General features: G+C 39.7%; 1 protein-coding gene across 7 annotated transcripts in view; it reads right to left on the bottom strand.

The window, feature by feature from the left end:
* Positions 1-24964, bottom strand: part of LOC126293728 (uncharacterized) — a 103772-nt gene that overhangs the window by 5828 nt on the left and 72980 nt on the right. For all 7 annotated transcript variants that reach the window (XR_007552353.1, XM_049987053.1, XM_049987056.1 and 4 more), the window contains one exon: positions 15511-15878. Coding sequence is in view for 6 of the 7 variants with exons in the window: in XM_049987053.1 (XP_049843010.1) it covers positions 15511-15878 (368 nt within the window). In the remaining variant the exon portion in view is untranslated. The remainder of the gene's footprint in view (positions 1-15510; positions 15879-24964) is intronic.

Genomic DNA, 24964 nt, shown 5'->3' with positions numbered 1-24964 from the left:
ATACACCTGTTTTTGTGACTGTTTTCTTTTCTCAAAATTGAAAAATGTCATGAAAGGATGTCATTTTGGAATTCTGTAACACATTCAACAGAACATGACTAACATGTTAAAGGCCGTAACAGTTGAAGCCTTTCAGTACTCTACCACGACTGGGAACAACTACTCTGCCGGTGTACGGCTGCCGAAGGGAACTTCTTTGAAGGGGACTATAATAATGTTTGGAAAAAAAATACTTTGGGTAAAAAACCAGTCTCAGTACTTTTCTCACACACCTCATACCCATAACTATCAGATTCCCATCAGTTTTTGTTAAAAAGCCATACTTCTGTGTTAGCTAAAAATGAAAACCCTAAAAAATTTCTGAGTGAGTGATAAGTATTCACAGTGTTTATTTCATACAAATGGGTGGAATTGAGACATATTTAAAACTCAATTGGTGTAGTTCAATCGATCAGCAATAAAAATGTAGGCAAGGTGAAAATATTTACACCAACCGAGACATAGAAGAAATTGATGCTGTCAAGTTTTCAGGATTGAATTTAAACAAAAATTTGAGCATGTGCATACGCAATGAGTACCTGGCAAATAAATTAAGCAGTTTGCTAGCTGTAATTCAAATACAGGCAACTAAAATTGACACGTAAACATTGAAAGCCTGGTGTGTTGGGCAAAATGCAAAGAGAAATACAGCAGAGGTAACAAATTTGTCCTAAAAGACAGCGGAGCTTGTACAAAACTACATGTAGAAAGCAGACTAAGAAACAAAATTGCCAGGAGTGATGTTTTGAGGGTAAATATAATTGTATATCAAAAAGATGGGCAAATGGGAAACACAGCAGCATATATATTGCAATAGACAAACTCAAATCCATGGAAGTAATAACTGAAACTGCATGCACGAATCTTTGGGCAAGGTATCGGTTTCTGGACATAATGTTATAGCAATATTTCTTCTACTTATTTATTCAGTTTGTATTCAGAGCATATTATATGCTCTGCCACATTGGATGAAGAAGAAACTGGAATTAATAAGGCTAGGGTAAATAATAATAACTTCAGATATTGGGGGACAAAGAAAGAGCCTCCAAGAAGAGCAACAAATATGGACTTGGGCGTCCCCTGGGCAATGGCATTTTGCCGGCTAATCTTTCTACCTAGCGACTACAAACCTCACGAGAGAGTGGAAAATGAGAGATCACAAAGGGCTCCTTTCAGAGCCGACACAGACAATTATCTCATTCAACACAGAAGGACTGTCACATGCAAAACAAGACCTTATTTCAAATGTGTGCAAGGATTATAGGTGCGATGTTCTGTGCCTCCATGAAACGCACAGAGCGCCAGACTCCACAAGGCCAAGAATACCTGGCCTGCAGCTAATCAAAGACATTCCTCATAACCAATACAGAAGCGCAATTTTCGTCAAGAACGATCTCAAAATCACAGAAGGCCGAACTAATGACCAGAATAGCGTAGAAATAGTCTCTGTAAGTCTGGGTAACATAAACATCCACTCTGTATATAAGCTGCCCAGCATACTTTATCAATTCAGTACACCCCTGGGGAAGAACGACGATGTACCAGACATAATAATGGGAGACTTCAACAGTCACAATGTGGCTTGCGGATATACGAGAACTAAGAAAGATGGCGAACTAGTGGAACAGAGAGCTGAAAACAACAAGCTCCATTTGATGCATGATCCAAAACAGCCTCCATCATTCAAATGCAGCAGATGGAAAAGAAGCTGTAATCCAGATCTATGTTTCACTAGCAATACTCTTGTGAACATAAGCCAAAAGCTCGTATCGAATCCCACCTCAAAGTCCCAGCATCGGCCAGTACTCTGCAAAATGAACCCAGTGATACGGTGACAGAGTTTCCCGTTCGAAACAGATTTAATTTCCAAAAAGCTAACTGGGAAGCTTTCTCGAAAGGAGTGGACAAAAAACTTTCCATTTCTTCAACCTCTACAAGAAAACTACAGAGTTTATGAAAGCTTTAAAATACTGAGAGAATGTAGAAAATCTTACATTCCAGGCTACAGCGAAGAGACAAAAGATAAATACGAAACGGACCGTGATCTCTGTGACGCCAACCCATTCTCCCCAGAACAATGGAGGTGGGGGAAGAAGTCATAAAAATCAAATGTGTGTGAAATCTTATGGGACTTAACTGCTAAGGTCATCAATCCCAAGCTTACACACTACTTAACCTAAATTATCCTCAGGACAAGCACACACACCCACGCACGAGGGAGGACTCGAACCTCTGCCGGGACCAGGCGCACAGTCCAGGACTGCAGTGCCGTAGACCGCTTGGCTAATCCCGTGCGGTGAAGAAGTCGTAACAAGAGTGATTGAAACTAGAAGACAGAAGTGGCACCACACTGTAGAAAGCATTAACATCACCCACAGTAGTCAGAAAGCCTGGAGACTGCTCAAAGAGCTATGTGGTGTACCTGCAGGTACACCACACTCTGTTGGCGTTACAGCTGACCAATCAGCCTCCCAGTTGCTGAAAAACGGCAAAGCACAACACAGACTGAAGAGAGGGCATACGAGTAAACTAAATGCTTCCCAAGAAGAAAAAAATGAAACACTTGATCACACATTTACATTATCAGAACTGAACGAAGCAATCAAAAGTTTAAAGATTGAGAAGGTCGTAGGCTTAAATGATATTAAAAATGAACAGCTGATACGTGTCGGTGTTCGCTCTAAATTGTGGCTATTGTAGTTTATGAACTGCTGTTGGACAACTGGATGAATCCCTAAAATCTGGAGGCAGGCAAAAATAATTGCAATTCGTAAGCCTGGTAAGGACCCAGAAGATCCTAAGAGTTATTGTCCGATCTCTCTGTTGTGTACAACTTACAAACTGTTTGAAAGACTGATACTAAACAGATTCAAAGAGCTGATCGAGGGCATCTTAAGGGGAGTATGTATGGCGGAATTGGTCAAAAAGTGACATTTTCGGATTATTATCTCTTATTAATATTTGATCTCTCCTGAATAATTTGATGCATTATTTGTCGAAAAATTCCAATTGGAAGTGTAGTTTTTATAATTTCAAAGTTAATAGTGCGTGTCGTTCTGCACTGAATTGCCTAAGTATCTCTATCTCTTGAGCTATTCAATCTAGAAGGCTGTGGTTTTAAGCTATTTATTCCTTGAAATCATGTTAATGTTTGGGTTAAGAGGTTGGATACAATGTGTAAATAGAAATGGCAGTATAGCACATGCATTTTGTTTATTTACTTTGTAGTTGTCGTCTTTCATAAGTTTTGAACTGAAAACATAGTGGTTTGATGTGTTATTATATGCTTATTTTCAACAAGATGAAAAGATAGGGTTGTTTTAAGAAGCAAAGTTTCCATGGAAATCAGCATATCACAAAATCTGAATCCAGTGTTCATCCTGAAATCACACACCCGTGACAAGGACACGCCTACTAGTGGTTAAGAGGAAACTTGGAGACCACGAGGATTTATTTATTGGTAAAGATCAAAATAGTTACGTTATGTTCTTTTAGATTTGAGAGTGTTAGGACAACTTTTGCAAGATGCTGTATCATGTAAGGTTTGTGGTGGCCAAAATAGCATCTTTGAGGACTCATCTGCAAGGACTGGACTTGATATTCAGTGTGAAGTTTGCAGGCTCTCGACATCATTTTGGACTTCTGAAAAGCGTAAAAATGACTTGTTGGAGAGCAATGTTAGATTCCTGTATGGAATGAGGTGCGTTGGGAAAGGATTGACTGCAGCTGAAGTATTATGTGCAATGCTGAACTTGCCAAACCCACGAAACAGATCAAGTAAGTACACAGAAGTAATTGGTGAATTTATCAAATCTGACGCTGTTGCTTCTACGAAAGCTGCTGCTAAAGAAGCAGTAGAATTAAATAACACAACCGACTTATCAGTGACAACTGATCGCACATTGCAGAAGAGAAGTCGCGTCAAAAAATGCAGTTTGCAACTGTCACTAGTGTTGACACAGGTAAAGTCTCAGACATTGAAGTGCTAACTAAATACTGTCATCAGTGTAAGTCAGTTGATGAAACGAGTGAAAGTCATAAAACAAATTGTGCTAAGAACTAGTGGGGGCATGGAGGCTACTGCAATTGTTTCTATGTTCAGACGTTCACAACAGGAGAGAGTTGTGTGTTACACTGAGTACTTGGGGGATGGTGATTCAAAAGCTTACAAATCAATAGTGGAAAGCCAACCTTATGGTAATAAGCAGATTGTTAAGATTGAATGTGTGGGCCACATTCAAAAACAGATGGGAACACATCTCTGAAAATTGAAGCAGACAGATGGAAAGACTCTAAATGGTAAAGGAAGACTTACAGACAAAAACATTGATGAACTCCAGCATTATTATGGAATGGCAATAAGAAACAATACACATGACCTACAAGGGATGAAACGAGCATGGCGGGCTACATTCTTCCACAAATCTTCCACTGATGATACACCTATACACGGTCTTTGTCCACCTGGTGCAAGTACCACAAAGCTCAAGCAGCGGGTAGCGAGGAACAATTTAAGCACAAAAATAGCACACCATCTGTAGTGATGGAAGCTATTAAACCAATATATAGAGAATTAGCTCATCCTGACCTTCGTTCCAAATGTCTCCGTGGTCGAATACAAAACCCGAACGAGTCTTTCAATAATGTAATTTGGACCTACATGCCAAAACGTGTCTTTGTAGGAAAGAAAACTCTATGCTTGGGTGTTTGTGATGCTGTGATAACGTTTAACAATGGTATAAAAGGAAGAACTGAGGCACTAGAGGAACTTGGTATCACTCCAGGCGCCGACACACTGCAAGCCTTTCAGCGAATGGATCAACTTAGGATCGTGAAAGCCCTGTGTGCAGCAGAGGAAATGACTAAATAAGCAAGAGGCAGGAAAAGAAGGAAGATTCTAGGTCTGCAGGATAGTCAAGAACAGGATCCATATAATGCTGATTATGGGCCTGGCTGTTTCTAGAAGCTGGCATGCCTCCATGTGTACGTTAATATTAAATAAAATGTTTGAACTTGATTTGCCGGAAATGACATTTTTAAAATTATTTGACCCATTATCTCAGGAACTAATACAAACACATATTTCTAATTTTACACTATGTTACCACTTGGTATACTGCAGCTACTGAACCACCCAAAACATCTTTACCTCTGACGGGTTTTTACTTACGGAAGAAAAAGTGGACAATATATTATATTATATTGAACAACATTAAAAAAAAAATCATAACTAGCTAATTATTTCTCTGTACATCTTGATTCTGGTTCAGTAATCAGAAAAGGAGTGATACTATACATCCCAAAAATTTCAGATCTATATCTGTCACAGGTTCTGACATAACGGGTCATCAATATTGCGAATTTAACACTGTGGGTATAGGATGTACGTACTCCCCTTAATAAAAGAGCAAGCAGGATTTCAGCCTGGCAAATCTTGTACCAATCAAGCTCTCAGCCTACCCCAGTATGCTGAAGATCGGTTTGAGAAAACACTAGCTACAGGGGTGTACAAGAAAATGGACTTCCTCAGGGCAGTGTCCTTGCCCGCATGTTATTCAATATTTATACAAATGACCAGCCTATTAGTCCCCGGTCAAGATTTTTCATTTATGCTGATGATAGGGCATTAGCAGTTCAGTCATAAAACTATGAGGATATTGAGGAAATACTAGCTGAGAACCTGGAAAGTCTCACCAACTATTACAATAAAAATCAGCTGAAACCCAATCCAAGTAAGGCTGCGTTCAGACTGACGGCCGGGCCGAGCCAAGCCTGGCCAGGCCGAGCCGAACCGAGCCGAGCCTGGCCGGGCCGCCGCCCGCTTTGATATCAGACACATTGTTTTGAATTGCGGTGTTCACACTGGCGGCCGGGTGCGCCGACAAGGCGTGAGCCTCCCGGAGCCGAGCCGGCGACATCCCGAGTGTTTAAAATTGCCGGCGCGAGCCTGTGGAGCAGCACCACAGCTTCTGCAGTACACGCATCACACGTCCCCTTCTGCTTTCGTCACAAGTGTGACTGCACACATCTTTTATTTTAGGATGTTACCTCACATTTCACAGTCAGTGAGGAAAAATTACGTCTATTATAATGATACATGAGAAATTACTTTTATTTTATTTAGTTAATCTACCGTATTTACATGCATTTACTACAATAGCTTGCCAGCGATCGCAGCACTGCCGCCACTGAATAGTTCGCATTTACTTGGAGACAGATATGAGTGTCACTGAGGGACGGAAATGTGTCCCTACCAGATGACAATGAATTGTAAAGTCATGCTGTGGCAGTTCCTTATCAGTGGAAATAGAACCACTGAGTCAAAGGGCATTATCTCAAAACCCTTCGCCTATCAATCTATCTTACAAAGCAATGAGAAGAATTCTGTGATGTCATCAGTGGCTCCACATGATGAACCATCACCACAGCCAAGCACTGCATCATGAAGAAAAAAGTTGGAAAATTCTGAAGGAGTATTTCTGCGATTCTTCGTTGAAGGCACAGCAAGACATTACCCAAAATGACGAAGCTAATTACTTCCTAATGATTCTCAGGAGTCCCATAAACTCTCTTCCTCTCAGAGGTCAGCGTTTGTGAAATTTAAAATACAAAAGCATGACTACAATTAATTGGAGGTAGTAAATGCTGCACAAAGTTCTACTGCAAAGCAAAAAGTGTGTACTAACTAATCTTACCTTATCATTATACACAATTTTTCTTCTGCTGTTATACTTCTGCGAAAATTTGTGTTCTGTTTCGAAATTTTGTCTTGAATGTTCTGCAGCACATACTGAAATGTATTATGATTCATTCTGTAATATGAATAAAATTTTTCAGGATAGTTTTTAAGTTCTTCATGTAAAGAAAAAAACTCTCCTAAATGTCTGTCGCTATTTATGGGAGGAATCCATAATCTCCTAGTTCTTCTGTACTTCAAAACTCGACGAGTTACTGAAGAGTCAAAACAATACCAATAAAATAGTGAAGACATTGTTCTACACGACAGCACAGACTAGCTAACGGCGAGCAGCTGTTGACTGCAGCTGCGTTTTCTACTGACTTGCTTGTCAGCTGTCGAAGGATGGGGATTTTTCTAAATTTATTTATTTGGCCTCCGGCAGCTGACAGCCATTTAGCCAGAGTGGGGATTACCTTGACAGTGCAGCGCAGCCCGACAATGAATAAAAAAAAACAATGAAACGCACATCGGTGTCCATCTACAGTAGTTTCATTAACTGTCCATTATTTTTTCTGTCAAAGCAGACAACGAGATTACAGAATTGCGCTTCAGTTTCTGCAGTAAAAGTATCACAAATCTCCAGTTTGTTTTTGTGATTAGTTTTACACTACTGATCACTAGTAATTAGTTTTTTTTCTGTCCTGCATTATACAACTACACTAAGCCAAGCCGTAACCGCGCGAACTCCGTGACTTGTGGACGCGGCACTGACGCGAGTGAATAGCTCGCATTACTTGTGACCAGAGACAGATATCAGTGTCATTATCATTTCATAAACTTTTTGGTACTTTTAGCTACATTTCATTCGCAACAATGTATGGTCTAAAACGGATCTAACAGTAAGCTACCCGCTACATAACTTTTTCACTACAAGATTTGTAAATCAAGTGCAGAACATTGGCAAATGGCATCATTTCACAATGACTGTTAAGAAATATGGAAAGATAAATGATTTAATACGGAGCTAAGATGTTACACTACCACGTGTACAAAAATCAGATTTTTTAGTCGCATGCTTTCTTCAAAATCGGTTGGGAAGCGTTACGAAACTAAGAAATCACACAAAACGAAAAATAGACTTTCTCTTTTTTTCACGACATAAGTAACGCTTTTAAGGAAAAAATAAGGAAAAAATAAGTTCATAAAACGATGTGGCGAAGTCTTATATACTGCTAAGAAGTTTTAAAACTTGAAAATTGGATAAGTGGATTTTCCCCCATTTCGCCGTCCCGGCTCGGCTCGGCTCGGCGCTGCGCGCAATGTGAATGCACTACACGTCGGCCTGGGCTGGCTGGGCACGGAGCCGATCCAGTACGTGCCGGCCCGGCCCGGCCCGGCCGGCAGTGTGAACGCAGCCCAAGACCCAGATTTGCCTATGCCATCTTAACAACAGAGAGGCGAAGCGAGAACTGAATGTTTGGTGGAACGACACAAGATTAACCCACTGTCCTTTCCCAGTGTACTTGGGAGTTACTCTTGATAGGACACTGCCATTCAAGCAGCACATTTAGGAGAGCAGGGCAAAAATCCGATCACGGAATAACTTATTTGGCAATCTAATGACATCAAAATGGGGAGCTAATCCAAAAGTTTTACGCACCACCGCAATCGCACTCTGTTACTCTGCTGCTGTGTTTGCAAGTCCTGTTTGGGAGCAGTCATGCCACACGAAGAAACTGGACACTGTCCTGAACCAGATGTGTAGACATATTACTGGGTGTCTTAAGCCAACAAGAGTAGAACACCTGTGCTCCTTATCAGGGATTGCTACACCAAATGTCTGACATGCAATGCAGAGCAGAACTGAACGAACAAAACAGGTCCGAGATCAACGTCATCCGCTACGTGAGTACCAAATGATACCAAAACGCCTTAAGTCAAGTAGTTTTCTCCACTCAACCAAACCACTCACAGATCCACCAAAAACTTCCAGGAAAAGACTGTGGCACGAACAACAAGAATCTGCCCACGATTCTTAAGAAGTGCTGCCACCAGGTACAGAACTCTAGTGGAAGAGATGGAAAATCCCGAACAGGCTACGTTCAGGAATGGGCAGATGTAACAAAAATCTGCACAAGTGGGGAATTAGTGAAAGTGCTTTGTGTCCGTGTGGGAATATCCAGACCAAGAACCACCTGCTTCAATGTCCGCTAGTAAACTAGCCGAGAGCGTGCAAGGCCCAAGACCTGTCGGCGTGCAGCAAAATAGCGAGGGCATAATGGGACTTCTGGAAGAATGAGATATGAAGCGAAGACTCCATAGTACTTTATTATTTCCAAGTATATTATTTTATAAATTAGCATTGTGATATTGTAAATTCTCTGGAGGACAAATCACTCTATAATGTGTGAATTTATTGTAAATTGTTTGTAGTACGCATACGAAATATATATACTTAAGGTATTCAGATGATACCATAATGATGGCAGAATCCGAGGAAAAGCTCCTCTTTCTGAAGGTGGAAGAAAAAGTGCAAAAATCGGTCTCATGCTGAATGTCAAGAAAACGAAAATTATGGAAACTACACTTATCAATACATGACACGGAAAAGGAGAAAAGTGGAGGTAGTTTCTACATTCATCTACCTCAACTCCCAGATTTATGCTGATGGCCACTGCAGTCACAAAATTGAGAGGTGCTTGTTATTTGACAGAAAGATTATATCCAACACTAGCAATGTTTTGAGGAGTACAAACTAACTTCATGGAAAAGTCATCTCTTTATGTCCAATTTTTATGTTATTTTCAGCAGAGTTTTTTTTATGCCAGTTATATCTTATTTCATTACTACAATACCCATCACTTTTATTTGAATTACTGGACAGAGAAAGAAACATTTACATTAAACCAATTAAACTGCTAAAAAAATACAATAAAATAAAAAGGAAGGAGAGAGAGAGAGAGAGAGAGAGAGAGAGAGAGAAAGAGAGAGAGAGAGAGAGAGAGAGAGAGAGGAAACAAAGAAAGAAAAAGAAAAACTGGCTGGCACATAGAACTCCTGCACTCAGGATTATATGCAAACTTAATTATCATCTCTAGAATCTCAACAATTTTCAATATAGATACTGGCAAGATATCAGTCCCGGGAATTCCCAGACTGTATCAAAATCTCTACAGTAGATCCTCAGACTAGTCTGGAGATACAAAAAGAAGTGAAGAGTTTATGTATATAGATATAAAAGAGTTAATAAAATATCTTTTATTTACATGCTAAAACATGATTACAACTAACATTTTATATTTGCGTGAAGTAATGTTCATCTATTATGCGTCTGATGGATGATGAATGCAGTTTGTGTTACAATGGCAAAAAGATATTTATTACATGTTATAGTTACAATCTAACTTTTTTTTTTTACTTTACTTGTACTGTGAAACCTCCCTTCAAGCCAAATTTCACGATTCTACATCAAAGGGAAGTGCCAATAGGTCTTGACATGCGAGTACCCGAGTATCAAAATATGTGGCAAAATGGCCAAATTTTTTGATTGCATCGATTTAAGTTATTACATCGCCAAGGAACCGTAGACCTCAGTGACAAAAATTTGAAGCTAACGCAAAACTGCTTCAGAGAAAAAGGGGTCTTAACAGAGGACAGACAGATACAACATTTTTTAGTGAAGTAACTCTAAATTAACAATTTTTTTGCATTTTTCCCCTTACATGCAATGTGAAACTGTGTATCTTTGCAAATTTCACGATCCGAAGTCAATGGGAAGTACCCTATTGATTTTGACGAATGAGTTTCCGAGTATTAAACTGTATGACATATCTTCTGACTGAATTGACTTAGAAGCTTAAAATTTTTACATTGCCAAGAGACCGTAGACGTTGATGTGTGACATATATTTCAACTTGACACATTTACCCATTCCTGAGAAAAAGTGTTCTTGACAGTCGGACAGACAGACAGATGGACAAAAAAGTTATCCTAAAAAAGTTTCGTTTTTACAACCCTTCAGCCGTATTACGTGTAAAGTTTCACATACGACACTATTGCACCAGTTATAAGGTCTCTTTCGAGAGACTACACCAGCGATCTGTCCAAAACTCACAATACGGCGAAAATGGCCGCCCCAAATCTATAACACTACACGGAAGCCGTCTTCAGCACAACGGTGATAGATAGTGGGCTCTCTAGTTTCGCTTTCTGCAGAAATTTGACAGTGTCCACATTTCCTGCTGCAATTAGCTCTTCCACTAAATTCTGAAGGGATTTGTATCCCTTCAGAATATCTACATCACTAAGGTCTGCCTTTCCAGATACACGTGACAGACTCTTTGCCACGTTCCCAGGATTACTGTGTTAGGGTTCATACGAAGCCCTAATGCAGAGAACACACGAGTGGCACAGACCTGAAGCCACGAAGCATCTTTCCATTTGTTATCCTATGCCCCATAACAAATCATAATGTCAAAACTACTATTATGACACTTTTATTTTCTCTGTTGTAGGTTGACAATGAATGTTTTTTTTTTTTTTTAGTTATATCTTCAGCAACTTACGAGTGCAGGCTCCTGTATTACTAGCGCAATAGTGCTAGCAATGATCTGACTGAGCCTTCTTTGATTGTGTGCTAATGATTACCTGGAAATTTGATGGAATGCCTCATGTTTCATTAAATGAAACAACAAGTTTACTGTTACCAGTCACCGTTTTATTTATTTCCACGACATGTTTCGAAGGTTTAAACCTCCATCATCAGGTTGATTTACATTAGTTAGTATGACATTTGTGTATGTGATGTGTTACAATTTTTGGAGGAACTTGTGGCATTGTCTAGTGTAGAAACAAGACACTATTTCAGAATATGGTTTAGGATTACTTTTGACAAAAAATTAAACTGATATCTAATGGTAAACATTAAATAAATTAACTAGAGTACCTCCAGTGGTCACAGGTTCCTTTTGCTGTCGTGACACATCACATGTATACTGCCACATTTGTAAACCAATATGGCGTCTGGAATCAGCTGCGTGCAAGGTTCGTATAGCAGAAGAGAAGACATAACCACAAAGTGCAAAGAATATACATCATAACAACATTATTACAGAATAATTGTTTAAAGTATTTGGAGGTGTTTATTTTGAGGTGGTGAATGTATGTGTGTGTACTGCAGGTAGTATATAAATCCAATTTTGACAAGTTAAAACAGCTAAATATTTGTATTCGTTTATACAATCAGGTGAAATGTTAAAATGGCTTAAACTTCATACTTGTTAATAACAGTTAGGTGAAATGTTACAGATCATATTGACTATAGCAGTAAAATCATACATAGATGACACTCTTTGATTGGAATTAATAAACAGATGTGAGGGGCTGCAGTGTGTGTGTGTGTGTGTGTGTGTGTGAGAGAGAGAGAGAGAGAGAGAGAGAGAGAGAGAGAGAGAGAGAGAGAGAGCAGGGGGGGAGTGTGATTATATGAGAGCAAACATTTACATGGTAAGGAGTCTTAAGATCACATGTTACATATATTAGCTGTCTAAAGGTTGGGGTAGTACATTGGTTAATGCTATAAAATTTGTAGTTGATGTACATACAGTTTTAAGCTGACAAGGGGTACAATCTGTTGGTGTGATGAACTATCTGTGCATGGGGTCAATCTCTTGAACTCTTGGCGGCTGTCAATATTTATGGTAAATATTAGGATGTGCGCACGCATATATATATATATATATATATATATATATATATATATATATATATATATATATATATATATGTGTGTGAGTGTGTGTGTGTGTGTGTGAACGCGTGCACACGCATTTTTAAGAGTGTATGCAGCTGAAAACAGAGATGATACTATTGTAAATATTGTCATTTAAGATGGATTCTGGTTGTTTCATTTGGTGTTTGTATATTTGAAGTGTTTCAAAGATGTCTAGTTTTCTGCCTTTTGGTTGGATGTGTAGGATGCCAATACTTGTGTTGTTAACATGGTGTTTTGTTTCATGCAGGTGGGTAGCTATTGCTGATGTGTGGTATTTTTTGTTTTTTAGTGCTGCCATGTGTTCCTTGAACCTAATCTCAAATGATCTGCCTGTCTGGCCTATGTAGAAGCTGTCACAGTCCAAACATTCACTTTTGTACACACCTGTGTGATGAAGTGGGTTTCGTGTGTCGATGTTGTGGGGTAACTTCTGTCCAATCTTGTTGTCTGTTGCAAAGGATATGCTTATGCCTTTTTGTTTGAAGACATTGGCAATCTAGTATGAAATGTTGCTTAGAAAGGGGATTGTATGGAAAATGTTATTTTCTTTTTGTTTTTTGTGTTGTAATTGGTTTGCCATTATTGAGTGTTTTAGGGTGTCTACTATGGAGCTGTTATAACCATTTTCAATAGCTATTTGTTTTATTATTTCAATTTCTTGATCACATTTATCTTCAGAGAGTGGTAGTTGGATAGCTCTATTAATCATGTACCGGAATGCTGCCATTTTGTGTGCAGCGGGGTGCAAGAGGAGTTGTGAACTGTGGTATGTGTTGTGGTAGGCTTCCGCTAAATTTCAAACTTATGTCTGTTATTCTTTATTCTAATGGTAAGGTCTAGGAAATTTATACTGTCATCTTTTTGGTGTTCAACTGTGAATTTTATGTTTTCATGGGAGTTGTTGAAAAACTGTGCCTTTGATTAAAATGATGGTATCATCTACATATCTGTACTAGTAGATGATATTTTTGAGGAGGTGGTGTTTGGAATTCAGGATTTTGTCTTCTAGGTTACTTATAAATATTTCTGCTAGCAATCCGGAAAGATTTGAGGCCATTGCCAGACCATCTGTTTGTTTGTAAATTTTATTGTTAAATTTAAAATAGTTGTGTGAAAGTGTGAATTCAAGCAAGTCCATTAGTTCACTAAAGTGAGTTGAAGAAATTTTTTTGTGTTTATGTAGGTTGGCACTGATTATCTGTAGTGAGAGATCTATTGGCACAGAGGAATAAAGGTTTTGTATGTCAAATGAGGCAAGTGTGGGTCCATCAGGTATGTTTTTGACATATTGTGTGAATTCTGTTGTGCTTTTAAATGTTCTTTCATTATTGCTTGTTTGAGAATTCTGAAGAGTATTTTATTGAGCTTGAATGCTGGGCTGTTCCTACAGTTCACTATAGACCTTATGGGGGTCCCTTTTTTGTGGATCTTTGATTGTGATCTAAGGCAAGGTGCTTGTGGGCTCATTGTTACAATGTTTCTTGCTTCTTGGATGGTGAGTAGAAAGTTAATGTTGTTTGAATTGTGTTTAATCTCCTTTTGTATTCTGGCTGTTGGATCTTTATGTATTTCAGTTATGTTGCTGGTTTGGAAGAAGTCCCAAGTTTTTTCTATGTATGTTGTTCTGTCCATTACAACAGTTGTGTTGCCCTTGTCAGCTTTTACAATTATTGCATTATTCATGTTTAATTTAGTCTTAATGGTACATGTAAGTGCTGCTTCTCTTTTCCTGTATGCTGGGAATGGTTTTGCAATTTCCTTTTCAATGATTTCGTTAATTTTGTGGCAGGCTGATATTCTGTCAGTTTGCTTCTTAAAGGCGGTGGTCGAGATCTGTGTGACACGATTGATGAGCTTTTCTTGGTTCTTTTGGTCCAGCGGAGCTTGAAAATTGTGTTTTAAGCCTTTGCAGAGTAGTGCCTCTTCTTCTGCAGTGAATATTATGTTCGTGTTGTTGAGGAGAGGTGTGTTGAATGTGTGTTTCTTTTGGCTGTTTTGGTTCAGTTTGGGAGGTAATTGTTGCTTTATAAGATTGGCTAGTTTTTTCTTCTGTGTAGCTTTCGTTTTGTGTACGATGAACTCGGTGTACTCTTTGACGTTTTTGGTTATGGAATCACATTCTAACCTATGAAGCAACTTTCCCAACTGTAATTCTGCATTATAAAGCTGTATGTTGAACATTTGTTTTTTAATATAAAGTTCTTTTGGTTCATTTTTCACCAAGAGCTTTCGTGCGATTTCCGGTGTTTTCTTCCCAGTTGTCACGTTTGTTTTGATGCCAATCTTGACATAATTTGGAATGACATTATTCTTGAGACAATTCCTATTGAAGTGTATGTATTGTGTCGTCATTGCGACCCTTTCTGCACTGTTTTTGTACTCGAAAATAGCCTTGATTGCCTGACTGGGCAGATTAACTTTAAATGCGGATATTTCTAGGTTACTGACATTAAATGGAACAACAAGTTTACTGTTACCAGTCACCATTTTATTTATTTCCACGACGCGTTTCGAAGGTTTAAACCTCCATCATCGTGTGGATTTTCATTAGTTAGTATGACTTTTGTGTGTGTGTTGTGTTACGATTTAATTTTTTGTCAAAAGTAATCCTAAACCATATTCTGAAATAGTGACTTGTTTCTCCACTAGGCAGTGCCACAAGTTCCTCCAAAAATCATTTCCTGTTAACTCCCGAGGCATCTCACTGCCTCCAGCTGTCTCCTCAGTTGAGCTCAAACTCATTCACTGGTCTGTCAAATTTATCAGCTATTTCAGTACACCGAGCAGCGAGAAATTTCTACTGTGAACAGATTAACAGTCTGGGAGCTAAGGGAATCTTCTGATCTAAAAGCTTGGAAGTGAAAGTTTTGAACTATTTACTGTGTATCAGGTTTTCATTACGGACTATTACTAGCTAGGAACAGTGTGCATGCACAAAAATTCCATCCACCTTCTCCAGTATGCACTGTGGAATTGTAAATTTAACAATCTAATTTTAACAGTTTACAAGGGAACTCACCTTCTCCAAAGTTCTTTGAGTACTGCCATCAATATAGTGAAGTCTAGAACAATGTTATCCCCCAGGCCTGGAGAGAGAAATCTTAGATGCAGTTGATTAAACCTTTCATCATGAAAGTGAGCAGCAAGGCCAAGTATCCACAACATATGTTCGTTTGCAAACGTCAGCTCTCTTATGTTGCAGTTTAATAAAATGTGCAATGTGAGGTGTACATATTCAATAGTTTTCATTTGACCTCTGCATAACAACAGCGGTAGATGTACCAAGTTCTTTTGCTCAGAAGGCCTGCGAGGTTTTGTCCAAGACAACATTATTCCAGTGTACAAGCATTGCCTTTTGTTTTCACTGCTGATAGCTTCGACTGAGATCTGTCAAAAAGAAAAAGAGGCAGGTGAATGATTTGACAATTCTTTGAAAGGCAATGCCTATGTGTATTGTATTAGCTCTGCAACACAATAGTGGAGAAAACAAAGTCACCCTACACAATTAAGTTACGGGTAGCACAAGAACATCTTCATACCTTCCCACAATTTAGTGTCCTTCACAATGAAAAGTTCTTGACATTGGACACCATACTATGTACTTACAAACATAAGAAATCTAATTACCTATTTGCAAGTTCTATGAATCATAACTGTTATCTATGATCATACTACAGAACAAGGCTGTTAATTTACAATAATAATACACTCTCAGTGAGAAATATGGCAACATATTGACCATTTATACTAATTTACAGCTACCTCCAATGTTGTTTAATCTTTATATGGGGCAAACAGGATAAATATTTGTTGATACTCTTTTTAATATCTGATAGTAGCTGAACGGATACCTGTCCTGTGGGCTACATTCAGTGCCGAAGAGAGGGATCAGGCAATATGAGCACAACAAGAAATAAGTGCATCATCAAACATTTTAATGGAAATGAATGGACAAAAAATTTACTCACCAAGCAGTGTTAGGGGAAAACACACACACACACACACACACACACACACACACACACACACACACACAAAGGGGTTTAACCCCATTGGCTCCTTCTTCTGGCAGAAGAGTTGAAGGGAAAGAAAGAGGGGGTGAAGGAAAAGGCCTGGAAGGTAGAGTTCAGAAAAGTCACACAAAAGTGTGGATCAAGGGAGACTCACCGGACAAGTGCAGGCTTGTGTGGGTGCACTCATGTGCTTTATACAGCACCAGAGCTTTCGTCTTCTCTGAGAACTGAGTCACAATGTACTGAAGACTTAACCAAGTGACACGTGACATCACGTCCAATATAAAAGAATGAATGTGCTACGACTTGCAAGTTTTGGACTGATAATTTTCACAAGATAAATTACCTTACTGTCACATCCAGTACACTCTGAGGACAAATGGGAACTAAAGATAAGTTTACACGACGTCGTGTGCAATTGCACTACCTAACAACTGCGTACGCACAGCACGCATTTGCGCAACTCGGTGATGAAACTTAACAATTTCGGCTCGTTCCAACTTTGACGAAACAACTTGCATGAGTTTTGAGGTTAGGTGTGTCAGTGTAGAGCAAACAAACTGAAATACCAAGTGGGGAATGGAAGAAATTCTTTGCTTTTTGGGCACCTATACAGGATGGAGAAAAATTGTGTCACGAAATTTTAACCCTGGATAGCTGATGCCAGTAGGAACCAAAATTACTAATGTTGTGTATGTCAAAAACACACCGTTTTTGAACTACAGAAACTTGGCACCACACGCTCCGATCGGCCGTGAGAGTACCCTGTTGCTATTCGTCGGTTGACAGGCAGTGCTACGTTTGTCAGTTCACACGTACAAAAGTACCACATTGTGGCAGTGACAGGGAGAGAGACATTTGTTTGTGCAAACTGTCAACCACAGGGCTGCCCCTCGACCGAGGAACGGCAACAGGCAATCCCACGGCCAAGTTTCCGTAGTTTAAAAATGGTGCACTGTCAACCTACACGACATTAGTAATTTTGTTTCCTACTGGCATCAGCTATCCGGGGTTAAAATTTCATGATACACTTTTTCTCCACCCTGTATTATGTGTAGATGTTTATAGGATTCCCACGATTCCCGTGATGATGACTACAAAAATGAGCGTTACTGTACTTGAGGTCATCCTACGTGATCTAAACTTGAAGGACTGATGATGTCCGAGCTACGTAGCACAATACATTCAATTAGGATATATATACAAACAAAGAAAAATGCAGGAAAGCAAAACATCTATCTGTGGAACAGTCCACCTCTACAAGATGAAAATCCCACGGATCGAGTTGGCTCATTTTTAAGGAAAATTGTGTACAAAGGATACACAAATTTGCTAAGCTGAATTCTTTACACAATATTCATTTATTTTAAAAATCACATCAGTGATTGACATTCACAATCTGTAGTATTAGTACATATTTTTAAACTCTTAAATTTTGCCAAGTAACAGCTCTCCATCTGTAAGAAAGTGGTTTTCAAAACATTCTGTTCTCAATGCGGCTCGCTTCGAATAACGATTGCTGCCGGCCGGTAGCTCTGCATTTATCAGTCGACCAGCATTTCTGATTCTCCACGTTTCTGGCTCGTAAACTCTTTTATCCACATTTTCTCAGTGTATCAATTGTGGTTGTTTGTACTGTTGATATGCTGTTTTTCTCTGCCACTTATACATAACACATGTAGCCCAGACATGTAGCCCTGACTATTTGTGGGCGAAGTGGTATACACAAAATATTGACACCAGAATTCCAAACGCATTTTCCACAACATGGCGAGCTCTCAAAAGTATGTAGTTGAATCTTTGTTTCTTTTAAACTCAGTGGGTCACATTTTGAAAAAGGCTTTATTAAATACAGTGTTCACGGGAAAAAATTGTCGATAACTGAAGCCGCATTTTCTGACGAGCCAAGAGTTCCGTACGCTGTTGCCAATTTTAGTGTACAGCTTGCAAAGTTGCCACTGCCGGCTGCCCTTCTTGCTTCACCTATACCGACATAAGTGAAACAGTAATTACTGTCAACAACAGCAAATAGAACAATGCTGAAGGTGCCCTTAGAACTGATGAACTCAGAAACACATTTTGGTGGACACATTTCGCACTACCACAGCAAAGCACGGGAAACTGCATCGAATTTCAAAGTCCTTCATCGTATCCCTCCATTCATCTTTAGTCTGTGGTACCTGTAACAAAGTAATCAGGAGTACTGATCCAAACACTGTATTTTATTAGAACGATACCAAATTATGATTGGGTACGCTACAAGTCAAGTTACAAAAATCTCATTCTCTCGCTTCTGGAATGGTGCAAAACAAATGAAGGTGAAAATCAGCACGCATCAAACATACTAATAAGTGATAAACAGTATCGACCCACATCAAGCATAAACAAAATCAATGGCACTGTAAGTGTTCAGTCTAGCAGACTGCAGGCAGCATCTGAACACAGTACACAAAAAAGGCATGCCAAACACCCTTTCCACCTTCCTGAAAATGCTGCTTTTGCGCTAAGGTCAATTATGTATCAGCCTCAGGAGGAGCATGAAATTGCCAGTTTTTGCAAGAGCATTGTGGAGTAAATGCAAAAGTTGCCAGAAGGTTAACGGAGGAAATCCAGTCCCTAATTACATAAAAGTAGAAGCAGTTCTCGGCTGAAATGAAAAAGAAAGAACTCGCCCACTCAGGACAGTTGGTTGCTGCCAAAGTAATACTGGGCTGGGAAGAAGGGCTGTCATAGTTAGAAGCCATCACATTGTACTATGACACCAAAATAAATTAAGTTAAATTTTAATAGTGTGTTCTTACTGCAAATGTATTTTTTGATTTTGAATAATAATAATAATAATACATAAACAATTAAACAGTGCCATGTTTTATCTCAATGTATTCTGCAAGCTCCATGTAGATGGTATCAAACAACAGAAACAATTGTGGATTTAGGAACACAATACAGGTACTGTAGTGAAGAATATGAATCCCCGCAAGCCAAGAAATGCAATGTGATTTGTAATTTTAGCTCTGGCAATGCATTACATTAATGCATTACAGCATCTTTTTCCCTTATTGCTTTGTTAACTGCATTAAAAAAATGTCAACTAGACTGATAACATTCTAAGATGATTAAAATAACTTCTGGGGTATTCCACTACAATTTCTTTGAGCAAGGTTGCTGAGGAACTGAGCTGACATCTTTTCTTTTGTCCTATGCAACAATTTCACAAAAGATGCATAACCTCCGCCACAACTTGTGAAGCTGCGAAAACTTTCATTTCCCACAAGAATATTCTGCACTCACAATTGAGGAAACTGGAGAGCACATTGGTGGTGGTGCCACGTCTACAGACAAACACGAAACCAACTGCGTGCAACTCGTTTCACGCGACGAGTGCCGCGATCCAGTGTCGTCGTGTAAACTGGGCCTGTGAAGCGATGAACTCCTCACGACAAAGTTTCCAGATGTTGGAAAAACGAGAGAATATATTCTTACGGAGTTACAGAGACTGCTCTGGAATAAAGCAAATTCACATTTGCCACGGATTAAGGACCAAACAGAAATAAGATCTTCAAAATCACAAATCTCTGCCATGAACAGTGCATTGCATAAATGCAGCACTTATAGTGGACCCTAGATGAAAAGTTGCCCGACATTTGTAACTCCATTTACACAGTGTGGAACAGTAGCATAAATGAAAAGATCCGTGTCATATTCATTTCACTTGCAAGAAAATAGCATTGAGGATTTACTATGGATAAAAAAAGAAAAGCAGGAAATATTTTTGTTTCAACCTGATACAATGAACAGAATAATTAAATTCTTTTAAAGAATTCATAAATGACCTGGAGGGAAAAACAAAACAGATCTTACCTTTGTAGTCCTGTGGGCATTATGTTTACTATATTTATACACCAGATGACAACGCAGCACTGAAATTCTGCGAGGACCTGCAGAAACCTTCCTAAAAGAGAAAGTCATGAAGCTACACAATTCTAATTATACAGCTACATTTTTCCATCTGTGTTTCAAGGAACCCCTGGTATGAAAATAATGAGCATATTTATCAAATTATTCAACCCAAGTTCAATACCACAGATTTGGAAGGAGGGTAAGAACATCGCAGTTCCTCTCCCCTAAGGACATGTCAGAGCTGACACTCGACAACTTCTAAATGTAAATACGAACTTGTGAGGCACTCAAACACAGACAGCCTACATGATGACTTCAAGAATGTGTCATCTCTGTGGGAGGGCGACGCTTCGGCCTTCTCCTACACATTCTCACCAGTACAGCAGCAAACTGGAGAAATTTTAGCAGGATAGTCTTAACCGTTTCAGAAAAACACTGTTGTATCGACCCGGAAGAATCTGTATGTTCGGCAAACTAGATAAAATGGTAGTGGTGTCATATCTCAACCAGGAACTTTTAACATTCAGCTCTTTAGAGGAGCACTTAGAGGAACTAAGGCTCACATTCAAAAGAATATTTGACAGTGCATTCCCTAGATGTGCACGTAGTAGAACGGTTCATTAATGCAGGGGCCCTCCACGTATACAGTCTCTCACAGACACTTCTAAAGAAACAGAGACTACTGCATAACAGGTGTCAAACAAGGCACAGGGGCACAGCTAGAGAGACGGTGAATGAAAGGTGCAATGTGTGAAGCTGTCAAGAACTATAATAACTGGTGTCCAGGCACATGCACAGCACGACAGAAGTTATTAATCACATGGCGAACAGCGGTTAATCGTCACTTCATTTGCATTTTTAATCAGTTCTGAGGTTGCAAATGGATGCAGGGCACTGCATCAGCAGGAAGTGTGCACCAGAGTGAGATACGTGCATTTGCTGTTTAAGAACTGATTAAAACTGCCAAAGAAGCGACCATTAACAGTTGTCCATTGCAGAGGACATGAACACCACAGAATTAATGTAGATAATAACATTAAAAGAAAACACTGATTTGAGGGGATGGGGTGGGGGGTGAGGGGGTGGGGGGTGGGGGGTGGGGGGGGGGGAAGAAATCACAAAACAAAAAAAATAATTAAGGTAGAGTAATGAAATTCTGGGAATATGTTTGTCTAGGCAACATATTTGCGTGATTAACACTGCAAGATTACAGGTTAACGTAACCGCGAGATAAGAAATTGCAAATTTAAAATGCCGGTACATTAATAACCAGTGCAACCACCAGAACCTCGAATGTAATCCTGCAAACGTGCACGCACCGTGTTACACAGGTGCCAGATGTCAGTTTGTGGGACGGTGCCCGTGCATGTCGCACTCAGTCGATCGATACGGAGACAGTTAGTGCCGTTTACGGGTGACACCGAAGTCGAAGTCCAGTGACGTCCCGTACGCGCACAGTCGGAGAGAGATCTGGCGACCGAGCTGGCCAAAGCAAAATGTCGACACTCTTCAGAGCGTGTCGGGTTACGACAGCAGTACGTGGGCGAGCGGTATGCTGTCGGATAACACCCCTCGGGATCCTGTTCCAGAATGGCAGCATGACAGGGCAAATCACCAGACTGACACACAAATTTGCTGTCAGGGTGCACAAGAAAACCACGAGAGTGCTCCTGTTGTCAAACGAAATCGCACTACAGAAAATAACTCCGGGTGTAGGTCCAGTGTGTCTAGCACGGAGACAGGTCGGCTGCAGGCCCTCGACTGGACACACGGCCGTCACCGGTACCGATGGCGGAGCCAGCTTTCGTCGGAAAATGCGACAGACCTCTGCCGTCCCGTCCGATGAGCTCTCGCCCAACACCACTCGAGTTGGTTTGGGACAGTGGGATGCTCACTACAGAGCATCTGGCTCAGAGCTATACTCTAAGTAACCAATCTGAACAGTTCTTTGTTTCGTTATGGTGCCAACTGCCACTCAGATTGTTGCTGTGGATGCAGTATGAGGTGCCAGAGCTGTATGCCGAACACAGTGGTCTCCCCTCTCTGTTCTGCCACGAGGCTGTCTGAGCCCAGTCTTCTCGTGACCACTGCTGTCAGTAACCGTTTACAGCGTCTACATTTCTGCAAAGAGGCTTTCTGTAATATTGCAGAAGGAACATCAGCTTTTCGTAGCCCCATTACGTAACCTCGTTCCAATTCATTGAAGTGTTAATAATGGCAAATTTGTCCCATTAAAGGCATTCTCGAATAATGCCAAATCACGACGTGCAATCTCGGAGGTAACTAATGCACGCATCTGTTACGGTGCGTATTTGAAGCAAACCTGATTCGCATCCTCGTAGTGGCATTACCGGCATCGGTCCTATGAAACTGGCTCAAAATTTGAAGCTACGTCATATTTCAGATGTAGAAACATGCTTGCCAGGTTTCATTTATGTCACACAACTCGTCCGAGTATTGAAATTTTTTTTTTTTTTAGTGTATATGAGATATTGCGAAATGGAGAACAGGACAACCCGTCAATGACAATTTTGTCACTGCTAATTCACAAGCTGTGAGTACATTTAACATGACTTCCTAAATGTAGCACCAAAATTAAGATTGAATGATTCAGATGAAGAAGCAGGAGCAAATATTAAAAATTTCTTTCCACAAACCTTTAAGCAATTAGAATCATATCCAATGTTCATCACAGAAACTAAGAGAATTATAAAATTTTTAAAATCAAAAGCTTGCTTGGTGTTGATGGAATTTCAAACAGAATTCTAAAGAGCTGATCTAACTCAATAAGCAATATCTTACTGACATATGTAATGAATCCCTGGCACAGGGAATTGTTCCACACATATTGAAATACCACACTATTAAACTTCTTTATAAGAAATGTGGCAAGAGGAACTAATTGTTCAATATCCGTACTGACGTTTGTCCCCAAAATATACAAAACGGTAATGTACTCAAGAATAGTCTCAGATTGAAGTTCAGACAGTTTACTTAGCAGCACATCATAGTTTTGATTACAGAAGGGTTGCTCAATGCTATTTATACATTCATTCACTAAATATTACAAGCTTGAAATAATGAAAATTTGTCAGCTGGTACTTTTTGTGATCTTTCCCGGGCATTTGACTGCACACAACATGTTATTCTCTTAGAAATATTTAAGTGTTTATGGAATAGATTTAGTATAGATTTAAGTGTCAGGAAGTCATTTCTGAAAGTATTTGCATGGAGTGTAGCCATGTATGGAAGCGAAACGTGGACGATAAATAGTTTAGCCAAGAAGAGAATAGAAGCTTTTGAAATGTGGTGCTACAGAAGAATGCTGAAGATTAGATGGGTAGATCACATAACTAATGAGGAGGTATTGAATAGAATTGGGTTGAAGAGGAGTTTGTGGCACAACTTGACAAGAAGAAGCGACCGGTTTGTAGGACATGTTCTGAGGCATCAAGGGATCACAAATTTAGCATTGGAGGGCAGCGTGGAGGGTAAAAATCGTGGAGGGAGACCAAGAGATGAATACATTAAGCAGATTCAGAAGGATGTAGGGTGCAGTAAGTTCTGGGAGATGAAGAAGCTTGCACAAGATAGAGTAGCATGGAGAGCTGCATCAAACCAGTCTCAGGACTGAAGACAACAACAACAACAGCAATATGAAACTGAGAACTACAAAAACTACTTTGAATCTCACTTGATAAACGGAATGCAAAAATCAGTGCAAACAGAGTCAGTGCAAGAGCAGCAAAACAAAATGTGATGATGAGTGCAAAAACTTGTGCTGAATAATTCAACCAATATTAGAAGACAAAATCTTAGTGACTGGAGAGAGAGAGAGAGAGAGAGAGAGAGAGAGAGAGAGACAGAGTGTGTGTGTGTGTGTGTGTGTGTGTGTGTGTGTGTGTGTGGAGGGGCGGGGGAAGGGGGTTTGAATCACAATCAAAGTCCCACAGTGTTCGATTTTGAAACTACTACTATTCCTCATATATGTGAATCACCTTCCATTTAAAATTCATCACAGGGAAAGTAACAGCGGAAACTGTTATTGTACAAACAATGGAAACAGCAGGTTGGAATACCAACAATGTACAAAAAGATGGATTGCTATGTACCGTAAAGATGACGCATTAAGTTGCAGACAGGCACAAATGAAAGAGGAACACACACCATGACTGCCAACTTTCCACACCAGACCATTAACGACCATTTGTGTTGATTGTCAACGAGTCAGTGCCAGTGTGGATTGACAGGGGACCAATAATGACAATCATGACGATTTAATTTGCCACTGTTTTAGAATGTGGCTTCATCGGTGAACATAACATATCTAAAAAAATTGTCCTCTCTTATCATTTCCAAGGCCCATTGGCAGAAATGCACACATTTTTGCATATATTTCGGCATTGATGCATGCGTCAGTGTGATATTATACGCATGATATTTATGTGCCTTCAAAATCCTCAAAACAGTTGATTTCGCTATTCCAGTTTGTCTCTTGAGTCGCACGACTACTAATTTTGGGACCCAATTGAACACAGGTGAGAACAGTAAGGATGTTGT

The sequence above is a fragment of the Schistocerca gregaria genome, chromosome 10 (genome assembly GCF_023897955.1).
Source record: "Schistocerca gregaria isolate iqSchGreg1 chromosome 10, iqSchGreg1.2, whole genome shotgun sequence".
NCBI lineage: Eukaryota > Metazoa > Arthropoda > Insecta > Orthoptera > Acrididae > Schistocerca > Schistocerca gregaria.
The sequence above is the reverse complement of the archived record's forward strand: the minus strand, read 5'-3'. Positions and strand labels throughout refer to the sequence as shown.